General features: G+C 41.4%; 2 protein-coding genes across 4 annotated transcripts in view; one reads left to right on the top strand and one right to left on the bottom strand.

The window, feature by feature from the left end:
• The window catches only part of LOC116069396 (SLAM family member 5-like), a 17,281-nt gene extending 7,065 nt beyond the window's left edge, over nt 1-10,216 (bottom strand). Inside the window, 3 exon segments of the mRNA XM_031339980.1 lie at nt 7,659-7,791; nt 8,153-8,404; nt 10,201-10,216. Coding sequence (XP_031195840.1) covers nt 7,659-7,791; nt 8,153-8,404; nt 10,201-10,216 — 401 coding nt within the window.
• Nucleotides 1-13,209, top strand: part of LOC116103577 (SLAM family member 5-like) — a 204,889-nt gene that overhangs the window by 126,327 nt on the left and 65,353 nt on the right. Inside the window, exons 1-2 of one of the 3 annotated variants that reach the window (XM_031389779.1) lie at nt 10,294-10,438; nt 10,843-11,073. The exons of the other annotated variants lie outside the window; for them this stretch is intronic. The gene's annotated coding sequence lies outside the window, so the exon portion shown is untranslated. Of the gene's footprint in view, nt 1-10,293; nt 10,439-10,842; nt 11,074-13,209 lie in introns of those variants that run through there. 3 annotated transcript variants of the gene reach the window in all.

The raw sequence follows: 13,209 nt of genomic DNA on the forward strand, positions 1-13,209 counted from the left end.
CTGCCTATACAGCTCAGACTTTTATGTCCTTTTGTAAACAGATGGAAGTTCATGTCTCCCATGGCTTGACATATAATCCTCAAGGGCAAGGAATTGTGGAGCATGCTCATCGCACCTTGAAGGAGTTTTTACAAAAACAAAAAGGGGGAACTGGCCAAGGCCATACCCCAAAAGAAAGAATAGCCCTGGCCCTTTTTACCTTAAAGTTTTTAAATTTGGATGTGGATGGCCTTTCTGCTGCGGATCGTCATCAGTGCAGCAGAGATTTCTTGAAGGGATTTGTGAAGGGGAAGGATGTGATCACAGGCATATGGCATGGTCTTGATCCAGTGTTGGCGTGGGCGAGAGGATCTGTTTGTGTTTTTCCCCAGGATCGTTTGGAGCCTCTGTGGGTTCCCAAACGACTGACGTGGAAGTGTGCCACGCAAAATGAAAAGATCATGCCTGAAGGTTCTGTGCATCCTCCTGCTCCTGTTCCTGATGGAGAGCCAAGAGGAACCAAGGAAATTGGTCAGCGAATTTTGAGAATCTGATGGATCAGCTAAGATTGTCCATGGTTACAGTCAATTCCACATGGAATCTGGCTTGTCATCTTGGATCTTCACAGCCATGAATCATTTGAAAGAATGGGCGGGCATGGGGGCTATGGTTGGTCTCCTATTGCTGGTCTGCCTTGTGGGCCTGTGGTGTATTTGCAGGATCAGGTTCACTCAAAGGCAGGATGCAGCCATGATTGTACAGGCATTTATGGCCATTGAGGCAGGACAGTCTCCCCAGACATGGCTGGCAGTCATGCAAAAATGATCGTCACATTCAGGCTGCAAGGCAAACCACTGCACTCCAGGTAGCTTCTAGTGGCCACAAGAAGAGCACATCTGATTGCATGCGGGTTGATACCCCAGGCCCCGCCTCTGAGAAAAAGGTATCGGACAGGTCTGGTACTCTTTGGGTGGATGACACCTAAGTGAGGGTCAGTACAATGTCCCTGTTTCCAGCATCAGAGATCAGACCTCTACTCTTACCTGTTTCATTTAAAAACTAAAAGGAACTGTGGAGAGCCTCTTGAGCCGTGCCCCAAGACAGCGCTGGCTTCCGCCATCCGGAGAGCGAGCGGTCTCGTAAACAAAGCTCTTATTTGGCTAAGCTTGCTGCCCTTGGTTGCTTCCGCATTTGATGACCTATCCGCTTTTGCCACGTGGTCCATTGGGATTGGCTAAGCTTGGGAGTGCTTAACGGCCGAGGGCATTGCCCTTGGTGCTGAAGTTTTAACGGCCGAGGGCCTTGCCCTTGGTGCTGAAGACTGTTGAAGGTTCCTGAATAAACTGCTAAAAGAAGAGCTTGTGGGTCGCATCTTTCTTGCTGGTCGAGGTTGACACGATAGAGGTGGAATTATGTTTGTGTGGGTTTGTTGAAAGATTACTTTCTTGCTTCTTCTAGGGTGTAGTTTTACTCCTTGTGTCAGTGTTTTCCATCTATTATCCTTTGTAGGGCTGGATTTGTGGAAAGATATTGTGTAAATTTCATTTTGTCATGGAATATCTTGTTTTCCCCATCTATGGTAATTGAGAGTTTTGCTGGGTATAGAAGCTTGGGTTAGCATTTGTGTTCTCTTAGGGTCTGTATGACATCTGTCCAAGATCTTCTAGCTTTCATAGCCGCTGGCGAGAAGTCTAGTGTAATTCTGATAGACCTGCCTTTATATGTTAGTTGACATTTTTCCTTTACTGCTTTTAAAATTCTTTCTTTGTTTAGTGCATTTGGTATTTTGATTATTATGTGACTGGAGGAATTTCTTTTCTGGTCCAGTCTATTTGGAGTTCTGTAGGCTTCTTATATGTTCATGGGCATCTCTTTCTTTAGGTTAGGGAAGGTTTTCTTCTATAATTTTGTTGAAGATATTTACTGGCCCTTTAAGTTGGGAGTCTTCACTCTCTTCTATACCTATTATCCTTAGGTTTGGTCTTCTCAGTGCCTCCCGGATTTCCTGGATGTTTTGGGTTAGGAGCTTGTTGCTTTTTGCATTTTCTTTGACTGTTGTGTCAATGTTTTCTATGGTGTCTTCTGCCCCTGAGATTCTCTCTTCTATCTCTTGTATTCTTTTGATGAGGCTTGCATCTATGATTTTCCTAGCTTTTCTATCTTCAGGGTTGTCTCCCTTTGTGAACTTTTATTGTTTCTATTTCCGTTTTTAGATCCTGGATGGTTTTGCTCATTTCCTTCACATGTTTGACTGTGTTTTCCTCTAGTTCTTTAAGTGATTTTTGTGTTTCCTCTTTAAGAGTTTCTATTTGTTCACCTGTGTTCTCCTGTATCTCTTTGAGGTAGTTATTTACGTCTTTCTTAAAGTATGTATCATCATCTTGAGAAGTGATTTTAGATGTGAATCGTGCTTTTCCAATGTGATGGAGTGTCCAGGACTTGCTATGGTGGGTAACTTTGGTTTGTGTTGCTTATTTTCTTATGCTTGCCCCCCCCACCATCTGGTTATCTCTAGTGCTACCTGCCCTGGTTAAATATGACTGGAGCCTGTCCTTGCTGTGATCTTGGTTGTGTCAGAACTCCTCAGAATCAAGCTGTCTTTGTGATCCTGTGAGTCTTGGATCCTGTGATCTTGAGCATGTTAGAATGCCTGGGAGTGGAGCTTCCTCTGTGTGTTGTGGGACTAGCTGTGGAGTTTTCCCCCAAGGTCTGCTCAGGGCACCAGCCCAGACAGACCAGAAGGAACTAGTGCCACTGGGCTACGGAGTTCCTGTGTGCCTGGGTCCTGCTGGTCCCAGTTACTCCCAGTGGTAGGACAGATGTTGTGTCCTCTTCACCTCTGATCCTGGGCATGTTAGAGGTATTAATCTTAACACATTCTTTTTCCTTAGTATTAACATAATGTTTGAGGAGTAAGTTGAAAAGTGACAGCCAGAATTTTGTGTCTTATTATAGGAAACAAAACCATCTATAAATAATTGATCTACTCCAAGATTATCATAGATAGACTTCAGCATTTCAGAGATAGTTTGGTCTAAGTCTCTGCACCAGACTTGGTGAGGGAGTCAAAGTGCTCTCTTTTTTTTGTGATTGGAAAGACTAGTTTGTCTCCATCTCTCAGTCCTGTCTCTCTCTGTCTCACTCTGTCTCTGTTTCTCAGTCTCTCAGTCTCTGCCTCACTCTGTGTCTCTCTCTGTCTCTGTTTCTCCATCTCAGTCTTTGCCTCTCTCTCTGTCTATCTCTGTCTCTGTTTCTCTGCCTCTCAGTTTCTGCCTCTCTCTGTCTCTGTTTCTCTGTCTCTCAGTCTCTCTCTCTGTCTTTCTGTCTCTGCCTCTCTCTATCTCACTCTGTCTCTGTTTCCCCATCTCTCTGTCTCTGCCCCTCTATCTCACTCTATCTCTGTTTCCCCATCTTTCAGTCTCTGTCTCTCAGTCTCTGCCTCTCTCTCTGTCTTTCTGTCTCTGCCTCTCTCTATCTCACTCTGTCTCTGTTTCCCTGTCTCTCTCTGTCTCTCAGTCTCTGCCTCTCTCTCTGTCTCACTCTGTCTCTGTGTCCCCATCTCTCAGTCTCTGTGTCTCTGTCTCTCAGTCTCTGCCTCTCTCTTTATCTCATTCTGCCTCTGTGTGTCTGTCTCTCTGTTTCTGCCTCTCTCTGTCTCTCTCAGTCTCTGTCTCTCTGTCTCTGCCTCTCTCTCTATCTCACTCTGTCTCCGTGTCTCCATCTCTCTCAGTCTCTGCCTCTCTCTGTGTCTCTCAGTCTCTGTGTCTCTGTCTCAGTCTCTGCCTCTCTCTTTGTCTCTCTGTTTCTGTTTCTCTGTCTGTCAGTCTCTGCCTCTCTCTGTCTCTCTCTGTCTCTGTTTCCTCATCTCTCAGCCTCTCTTTCTCTGTCTCTCTCTGTCTCTGCCTCTCTCTCTATCTCACTCTGTCCCTGTGTCTCTGTCTCTCAGCCTCTGTCTCTCTCTATCTCACTCTGTCCCTGTCTTATTCATTTGCTCATGAGAGGAAGACAGGGCTTGTTTGAATGAACTTGGAGATCACTCCTGAGGGACTGTGATTTTTTCCACATGTGAGTCCACTTGATTTATGATGCATGTCATATTCTTTCCCATAGAATGCTGCCTTAATACCATACTCAGACCTGCCAATTACACGCAGGAGCTAACATTTACCTAGTACCATGTAACAGACTGGCTACTGCATGAGTGTAATCTACTTAATAACTATATGCCTTAAGCCTTAGTATCATGGATATCTTAAAGCTGAGAAAAATGAAGTCTTACAGTGCTAAAATAACTGGCCAAATATCAGTCAAGATGGAATTTCATCTCTTCATCTATTGTGCCAGAGCAATGAGAAAAGTATCAAATATACCAAGGATATAGTTTTGTAGGACATGAGGAGAGTGGAAAGAGAAGAGGTCCCATTATAGTTTGTGAAAATGAAGGGCTGCCTAAATCTCAATGTATAGTGCAATTAGCAGCAGCAGCTTGTACAGAGTGAATATGCAAATATAGTGAGGTCATCCTCTGTCCTCTCCTCTCTCATTCCTGTTCTTCATCCATCCAATCATTGCTGCTGCTCTCCAGAGCAGGTGAGAGCAGAGTGAGAGGTCAATCGTGGCTTTGCCTATGATTTCCTGGCTCCTGGCAATACTCTCTGACCCAAGAGAACCATAGGTTACCTGTTTTTCCTAGATGGTGAGTCCTTTCCTGTCCATTATGACCAATCCATAGTAGGTCCGAGATTATAAAATTTATGTTCAATGTTGGTTTGACTTTACCAGCTGGAAAGGCCTGACACTTGAGTGAAACTGGATTTAACCTCCATGCATCTGAAGAGTCTCTGTGCTCTTATGCTTTTGTTTGTAAGCCTAACTATTGTAAGGCTGAGCCACCATCTCTCCAGCCTGAGAGTCTCTGTTCTTAAGTAATATCTTTTCTTATAAGCATATCTTCATGGAACCAGTACAGTGTGATCAGGTCTTGACTTTGTCACAAGAGTTCTATTGCTTCCCCAAGTGGTGCATTCTAGGTAAAAACTTCGCCTCTTGTAGAACTTACATTATGGGTCTCATGTCCATCATTCCCTCTGACTTAGTCCTGGGATATATTCTGAAGAAGTGGTACAAATTTGAATTCCATATGATTAAAAGAAAAATACTCCTTAGTTTTACTTTGTGGTAAAACTAGACCTCTATATCTATTCCCGGATTAAGAACATTTTATCATCTCATGGCACATTGAGCTATGAAACTGTGTCTTAAAACCAGGTCTCTTTTGTCATAATTTAGATAAGGACATTGACCTTTTGTATTTAAGCCTTTATGGCCTTATCACAGTGCTCAAGCTACAACAGGGATGTTGTATGTGCCTTACTAGTTTATCTCAAACTAGCCCATCTCATCTAATCTCAACCATTTACCATTTTAGAGGTGGTAGGACCTGGGAGAATGGAGCCTTAAAATGAGGCAGACCAAAGTCTCATGCAATAGTCAATTTTATTTAGAGCATCAGACAATCTATCCTCTGAGGATTAAGTAGAGTCACTTGAATAAAGTGTACAAGAAGAAGATTAGAGACATATAAACAGATAACAGTATCCAGTTACAATTAATAAGATGAAGTAAACTCAGTCTCAGCTGATACACCTGGGAGGAGCACAAAAGCACATTTCACGGACAATTCCATGTTTTGAAGAAACTGAGGTCACAAGGTGATTGTCTTGTTTTCTTGGAATTCTCTCACAAGCACTGAGAATTCTCTTCACATAACTCCATTCTTGGACTGTGTTCAATCTCTCAACTTTAGATGACATCTTTGATCACCCTTCCTTTGCTGCATTTAAGCCCTTGCTCCCCAGATAGCCCATCTAGCAACTCTGCTCCTTCCTCAGCTTTAAGTTTTAATCCCTCCTCTTCTCCCTCCCTACTTGTGGAGCTCAGTCCAACCAAAGCCTTTCCTTACCCAGGTCTGCTCTCATTCACACAGTCTTAAAATTTTCATGTAGGGAACTCAGGGATCAAGGAAAAGCCATCCTTTGTCCTATAGATGACATCCTTCCCCTTCACAAAGTGGCTAGGAGGGAGGTCTTTGCAACATTTGGATACACATGTACATCAAGCCTCTCTAGGTATTATTCAAAATCTCTAAACACTAGAGCAGTGATCCTAGACTTTATGAGAAGGCTCACTTCATGGGATGCAGTTCTCCGGGTTCTTAATAACAAGTATTGATAGAAACATAGAGAGACAGATAGATAGATAATAGATAGACAGGTACATAGATAGTAGAAAATAGGTACATACATACATACATACATACATACATACATACATACACACACACATACATAAGTATATTTTAGATTAGATAAACAGAGTGAGCCTGCCTCTGAGGGTTGATTCCTTTGCTAGAGCACATGGGGCTGAATTTCCCAGCTAATACCTCTCCTGGAACAGCTTACCAACATAACTCCCATTCTTTCTGACCCTTGTTTATTGAGGCTCTTGGTATAATTGATATCCTTCAGATTAGAAGCCATTAAGCTCCATAAGGTATTGTCTCAGGAGTATCAACCATTTACCATCAAGGTTGGCACCTGACTCCACCATGAGAACTTCTCAGCCAATGGGTGATGAATTTGTCCTTTAACTTCTTCCCATTTCCTTCTCTAAAATACTGCATTAGACCCTCATTTTTTTTCCTCATGACATATGGTTCTACGGCCATATGACTGATCAGAAATCTTAACCAGTTTGTCAGCTCTGAAGAATGTCTAGAAGAAAGAGACAGACAGAGAGAGAGAGAGAGAGAGAGAGAGAGAGAGAGAGAGAGAGAGAGAGAGAGAGAGAGAGAGAGAGAGGGAGGGAGAGAAAGGGAGAGAGAGAGAGAAAGAGAGAAAGAGAGAGAGAAAGAGAGAGAGAGAGAGAACTTATTTTCTAGTCAATTATTTGAACTATTGATTTGAATGGTGAGGGGTAATCACAGAAGTAGAGAGATAGCTCAGCTACTCAAGACCCTCCTAATCTCCCAGAGGACATGAGTGTGGTCCTCAGTACCTGCATTAGCTGATTCACAACTACCTCAAACTCTAGCTTCAGGATATCTGATGCATTTTTCTGGTCATTTTAGGCACGTGGTGGTGTACATATGTGCATATTTTTTTAGTAAAAATAAAATTAATATGTAAAAATGTAGAGACAAAAAGTTCCCTCCCTCAAATACAGAAATTCTTACCCTTAAACAATTAGAACCTGACCACTTGGGGCTTGACCCCTGTGGATAATAACATATTATTATTAGTTCAATGTCTGGTACCAAGAAAGATGGCTCACACTGTTGAATTTACTACTGAAGAAGATAGTGAAATGCCCAGATATGGACCACATACAAATGTCATGGAAGTTAAGTCCAAATAATTTCCTTTAATTGTTAGAAAAGAACTCTTATTCTGCATTGGATATTCTCTCTCCATGACTGCCTGCTGCATATCTCTTTATATTGTAGCATTTTTCTTTATTAATTATTATTTTTTTGCATTTGTTCTAGACTGGTAAATACTTTTACCTTGGTTCCTTTGGCCTGCCACCATAGTTCCCAAAATGGTACTCTCCACTCCACTCTGGGTAAATAAATAACCTAATTTCTTAGAAGAAAGAAGACATATTCTTATACTTTATCTTCCAGAACAATCCTGTCTCACCTTCACTTGTACAAACGGAACAGAAGTGTCAACACCAGAATGAGAATAAGCAGAAAGAGCATGGCCAGTCCCCATGGCAACACAGCATGGTGAGGATGGAAGCTTGGAGGGTCTGGAAATAGAAACTGTACTGAGTATTGGTTATCAGGACACAGGCCCATGATTCTGTGCACGTGTGCCCACACTCAGGGCCACTGTCAGAATGGGATGCCCTTTGGAGAGTGACAAAGCGCTTCAATTTACTATCTGAATCAAAGAGTCAAGCAGGGGCTCCTTGAAAATGCCTGGAAATGCTTAAGGCTTCATAGAGGAAGGCTTTGGTCTTTCCCCCAGGAGGCTGCCTGGGTGAAGATACCAGGGCTAGTCACACTATAAAGGAAGCATGTCCATGTGCAGATTAGCCAAAGGTTAAGCCTTGGAGAGCTCAGAGTGATTTCTGAGGCTTTCCAGAAGGGAGGGAAGGAGCTGGTTACCTGTACATGGCTGCTGGATGGTGACAGAGTCAGAATTGTTGCTGACAGGGTTCATGGCTGTACACATGTAAGTCAGTGATTGGTCCATGGGGGAGTGGAAGATTTGAAGGACATTGCTGTTCTCCCCAGAGGGACTCCAACTGTATGTCACATTCTTTTCTTCTTTCTCCACAGAGCATGTCAGTGTGACATTGCAGGTATTGTTCAAAGATGGCATCAAACTCTGTGTAATTTTTGGTTTTTTAAGCCGACCTATAAGGGGAAAACATATGAGCCTACAATGAGCTGAACCAGCATAGAAAAGCTTGAGAGAATCAGTTGTTAGCTTTACAGAAATTTGTGTAATAGATGTTAAACACAACATTAAGTAAGCCATGAAAACAAACAAATTATAGTGAAATTATTTTTGATAATTTGTTATAGTCTTTGTTACTGGTAGTGATATATATACATATATATATCAAATATATATTTATGTAATATATATATTTCAAAATTTTGTACCAATCCAGCATCTGTAAAAAATAACTTTGCCTCAGTAATGGAGCTGTTTCATTTAGGCATGAGAATGAATGCCAATAATCCATGCATTTAGGAGAGTAATGCAGAAAGATTATGAATTTAAGGTCAGCCTGGAATACCTACTAAAACCATTCAAAAACCAAAAGAGACTTAATCTATAACTTATAAGCATCAGAATTATATATATATATCCATGCTTTGTAATGATATGTGAGTACTTACTTTCAACCCTATAGACCTTAAAATTAGCCATACCTGAAAGTTTTTTAAAGTAGTTTTTCTGTATTTATTTATTATTCCATCACTCATATTAAGTAATCAAAGGCCTTTTTCTTTGCTGAGATCATAATATAATTACATCATTTTTCCCTTTCCTCCCTTGAAACCCTTCTACATAGGCTTCCTTTCACAAAGATAAGGCCTTTGTTTTCATTAATTGATGTTACACATACATATATACACATACTTATACACATAGTCATTTTTTCATTTTCCCTTTTATTGAAAATAGACTATTTTCTCATGCAATATATCCTGAGATGAAATGGGAGTGGATCTGGTGAGGAGGGGAGTGGAAGGGAGGAGCAGAAAGGAGTAGAGAGGGGAACATCATCATGGCAGAAGTTCTTACACTGCATACATTTGAAGATATTGTTTAACTTTGAGCTTGATTTATTCTTAGTCATTGATGCTCTACACTTGTGAAAGCAATAGTGGGAGGGTTTCTAAAACAGGTGAAACTGAAGAGTGTGTCACGTTTGTAGCCATTACACAGTGAATATAGAGCAAAATTTTATACCAATCCAGTATCTGTAAAAAACAACTTTGCCTCAGTAAGGGAGGTGTTTCACTAAGGCATGAGAATGAATGCCAATAATTCATGCATTTAAGAGAGTGATGCAGAAAGATTATGAATTTAAGGCCACCCTGGGATATCCACTAAAACCATTCAAAAACCAAAAGAGACTTAATCTATAACTTATAAGCATCAGAGGTATGGTGGTTTGAATTAAAATGGTTCCTACAGGCTCCTGTTTGAATGGTTAGTCAGCAGGAAATAGAACTGTGGGAAACAATTAGAATTAGGAGGTGTGGCTGTGTTAGAGGAAATGTGTCACTGAAGGCGGGCTTTGAAGTTTCAAAAAGTCCAGAGTAAGCCCAGAATTTCTCTCTGCTTCTTGACCCGCAGAGCAGGATGCAGCTCTCAGTTATTGCTCCAGGCAGATGCATGCTATCATGCTTGCTACCATGAATATAATGAACTACACCTCTGAAACTGTAAGCAAACCTCAAATTAAATGCTTTCTTTTACAAAGGTTGGCTTGGTAGTGGTGTCTCTTCACTGCCATAGATAACCAACTTAAACAGACAGAATTCCTCTCTGTAATTGCTATTCTTGTCAACTTGACTACATATGGAATTAATTATAATCCAAAAATTGAGGGCACACTAGTGAGGGACTTTTTTGCTTAATTTAAAGGAGAAAGATTCACTTCTAATCCTGATCTTCAGGTGGAAAGACACACCTTTCATCTGGGCCATGCGTTCTGCTGGAGGCCTATATAAGGACATGGAAGACGGAAGATTTTGCTTTATGACTGCTTTCTCTAACCTTGCTGGCAAGTCCACTCCCCCACTGGCATTAGAGCTTACTTCTTTGAGATTCCAGTGTCTACTGAAGAGCAGCTGACACAGTCACCCTTGTGGATTGAGGAACTTTTAGATTCATACCCAGCCATTGTTTGTTTTGCTGGATAACAGTCTGTGAGTCATTCTAATAAATCCTCTTGCTACACAAAAGATTCATTCTGTAAGCTTTGCTATTTTAGACTGTAGAGTCCAGAGAACCCTGAATAATACAGATTTTTGGTACCAGAAGTGGTTCTTGAGCAAGTGAAGTATAATAATCTTATAAGTATCTGGAATTTTCTAATTAGGCAATACCTACAAGTACCTAAAGCTCTCCAGTTCTTGAAGTCTCTTCTGGGAGCTCAGAGTGTACTAAGTGACCATGGCTTTAACTATTTATGAATGGAAGGGGACAAATACATTTGATTATTCTAATTCACCAATTGTGAGTGGCAATAGATTTGGTCATTCTGTGTATAAAACTTTTGACTGTTTGTGGAAATATAAGAAAACTGATGGTGCTGTTTGGTTTCTCTTAGCATCTCTGGACAAATTGATAAAGGATAGGAATGAACCCTGTGATAAAATTAACCAACTTCCAGCATCTCAGAATACAGTGAAAGACAACAATGAACTTAGTCATAACATTGACGAGCTCCAGACACACATGAACAGTCTAAAGGTTGGTAATGTGCCCTGCAAGAGAATCTTCTCTCCAGCAGCCAAAGAGCTCAAGTTGTGGAAAATCGAACCAAAGGTCTCATTATAAGGTAGGCTGAAGGTCAGCAAAAACTCAGGTTGCAGCCTTGAAGCGTGTACTCCATCTTGTTCATTATTTGGAGACTTCAATAGGATCATCTTCACATAGCTTAAGAAGTTTCCACTGCAGTAGTTTTCTATACCACCCCTCAAATGCCCTTCAGTTCTAGATGATTCTCTCCAAATTCTTTCAACCACATCTCCCCTCCTCTGCCACATCCCATTCCAGTCTCCTCAACTTCCAGTCCACCCACAAAATTTATACTATTTCCTCCCCCCAGGGAAATCTATATGTCCTCTCTAGTCATTTTCTCCATACCTAACTTCTCCAGCTCTTCAGAGGGTAGCTTACTTATCATTTTTTTATTAGATATTTCCTTTATTTACATGTCATATGATTTCTCCTTTCCCAGTTTCCCCTCCAAAAAACAAACAAACAAATGAAACAACAAGAACAAACCCCTGTTGCTTCCCCCCTTCCCATGCTTGCCACCCCACCTTCTCCCACTTATTGGCCCTGGCATTCCCTTACACTGGGGCACAGAATCTTCACAGGGCCAAGGGCCTCTCCTCCCATTGATGATCGACTTTGCAATCCTCTACTATACACATGCTGCCAGAACACTCAGTCCCATCACGTATAGTCCTTGGTTGGTGGTTGAGTCCCTGGGAGCTCTGAGGGTACTAGTTAATTCATATTGTTGTTCATCCTAAGGGGCTGCAAACCCTTCAGCTCCTTTGGTCCTTTCTCTAACTCCTTCATTGCAGACCCTGTACTCAGTTCAATGGATGGCTATGAGCCTCTACATCTGTATTAGTCGGGTACTGTCAGAGCCTCTCAGGAAATAGCTATATTAGCCTGGCTTGCCCTTCCTTCAGTCTCTGCTCCATAGTTAGTCTCTGCAACTCCTTCCATGGGTATTTTGTTCCCCCTTTTAAGAAAGAATGAAATGTCCACGTTTTGCTCTTCCTTCTTCTAGAGTTTCTTGTGGTTTGTGGGTTGTTCTTCCTGTATTCCAAACTTCTGGGCTAATAACCATTTATCAGAGAGTGCATACCATGTGTGTTCTTTTGTGATTAGGTTACCTCGCTTAGGATGATATTCTCCAGATCCATCCATTTCCCTAAGAATTTCATAATTTTATTGTTTTTAATAGCTGAGTAGTACTCCATTGTGTAGATGTACCACAATTTCTGTATCCATTCCTCTGTTGAGGGACATCTGGGTTGTTTCCAGGTTCTGGCTATTATAAATAAGGCTGCTATGAACATGGTGGAGCATGTGTCCTTATTACATGTTGTACCATCTTCTGGGTATATGCCCAGGAGTGGTATAGCTGGGTCCTCCAGTAGAATTATGTTCAATTTCTGGAGGAACCTCCAAACTGATTTCCAGAGTGGTTGTACCAGCTTGCAATTCCACCAGCAATGAAGGAGTGTTCCTCTTTCTCCACAACTTCTCCAGGATCTGCTGGCACCTGAGTTTTTTAACCTAGCCAATCTGACTGGTGTGAGGTGGAATCTCAGAGTTGTTTTGATTTGCATTTCCCTAATGACTAAGGAGGTTGAACATGTCTTTAGGTGCTTCACAACCATTCGGTTTTCATCAGTTGAAAATTCTTTGTTTAGCCCTTTACTCCATTAAAAAATGGTAATAGGGTTATTTGGTTCTCTGGAGTCTAACTTCTTGAGTTCTTTGTATACATTGTATATTAGCCCTCTATCAGATATAGGATTGGTAAAGATCTTTTCCTAATTTGTTGGTTGCCGTTTTGTCCTACTGACAGTGTCTTTGCCTTACAGAAGCTTTGAAACTTTATGAGGTCCCATTTGTGAATTCTTGATCTTAGAGCATAAGCTATTGGCATCCTCTTCAGGAAATTTTCCCCTGTGCCTATTTGCTCGAGGTTCTTCCCCACTTTCTTTTCTATTACATTCAATGTATCTGGTTTGATGTGGAGGTCCCTGATCCCCTTGGACTTGAGCTTTGTACAAGGAGAAAGGAATGGATTGATTTGCATTTTTGTACAGGAAACCCACCTCAGTGACAAAGACAGATACTACCTCAGAATAAAAGGGTGGAAAACAATCCTCCAAGCCAATGGTCCCAAGAAAAAAGCTGGAGTAGCCATTCTAATATCGAATAA

The sequence above is a fragment of the Mastomys coucha genome, unplaced genomic scaffold, assembly GCF_008632895.1.
Source record: "Mastomys coucha isolate ucsf_1 unplaced genomic scaffold, UCSF_Mcou_1 pScaffold1, whole genome shotgun sequence".
Lineage (NCBI taxonomy): Eukaryota > Metazoa > Chordata > Mammalia > Rodentia > Muridae > Mastomys > Mastomys coucha.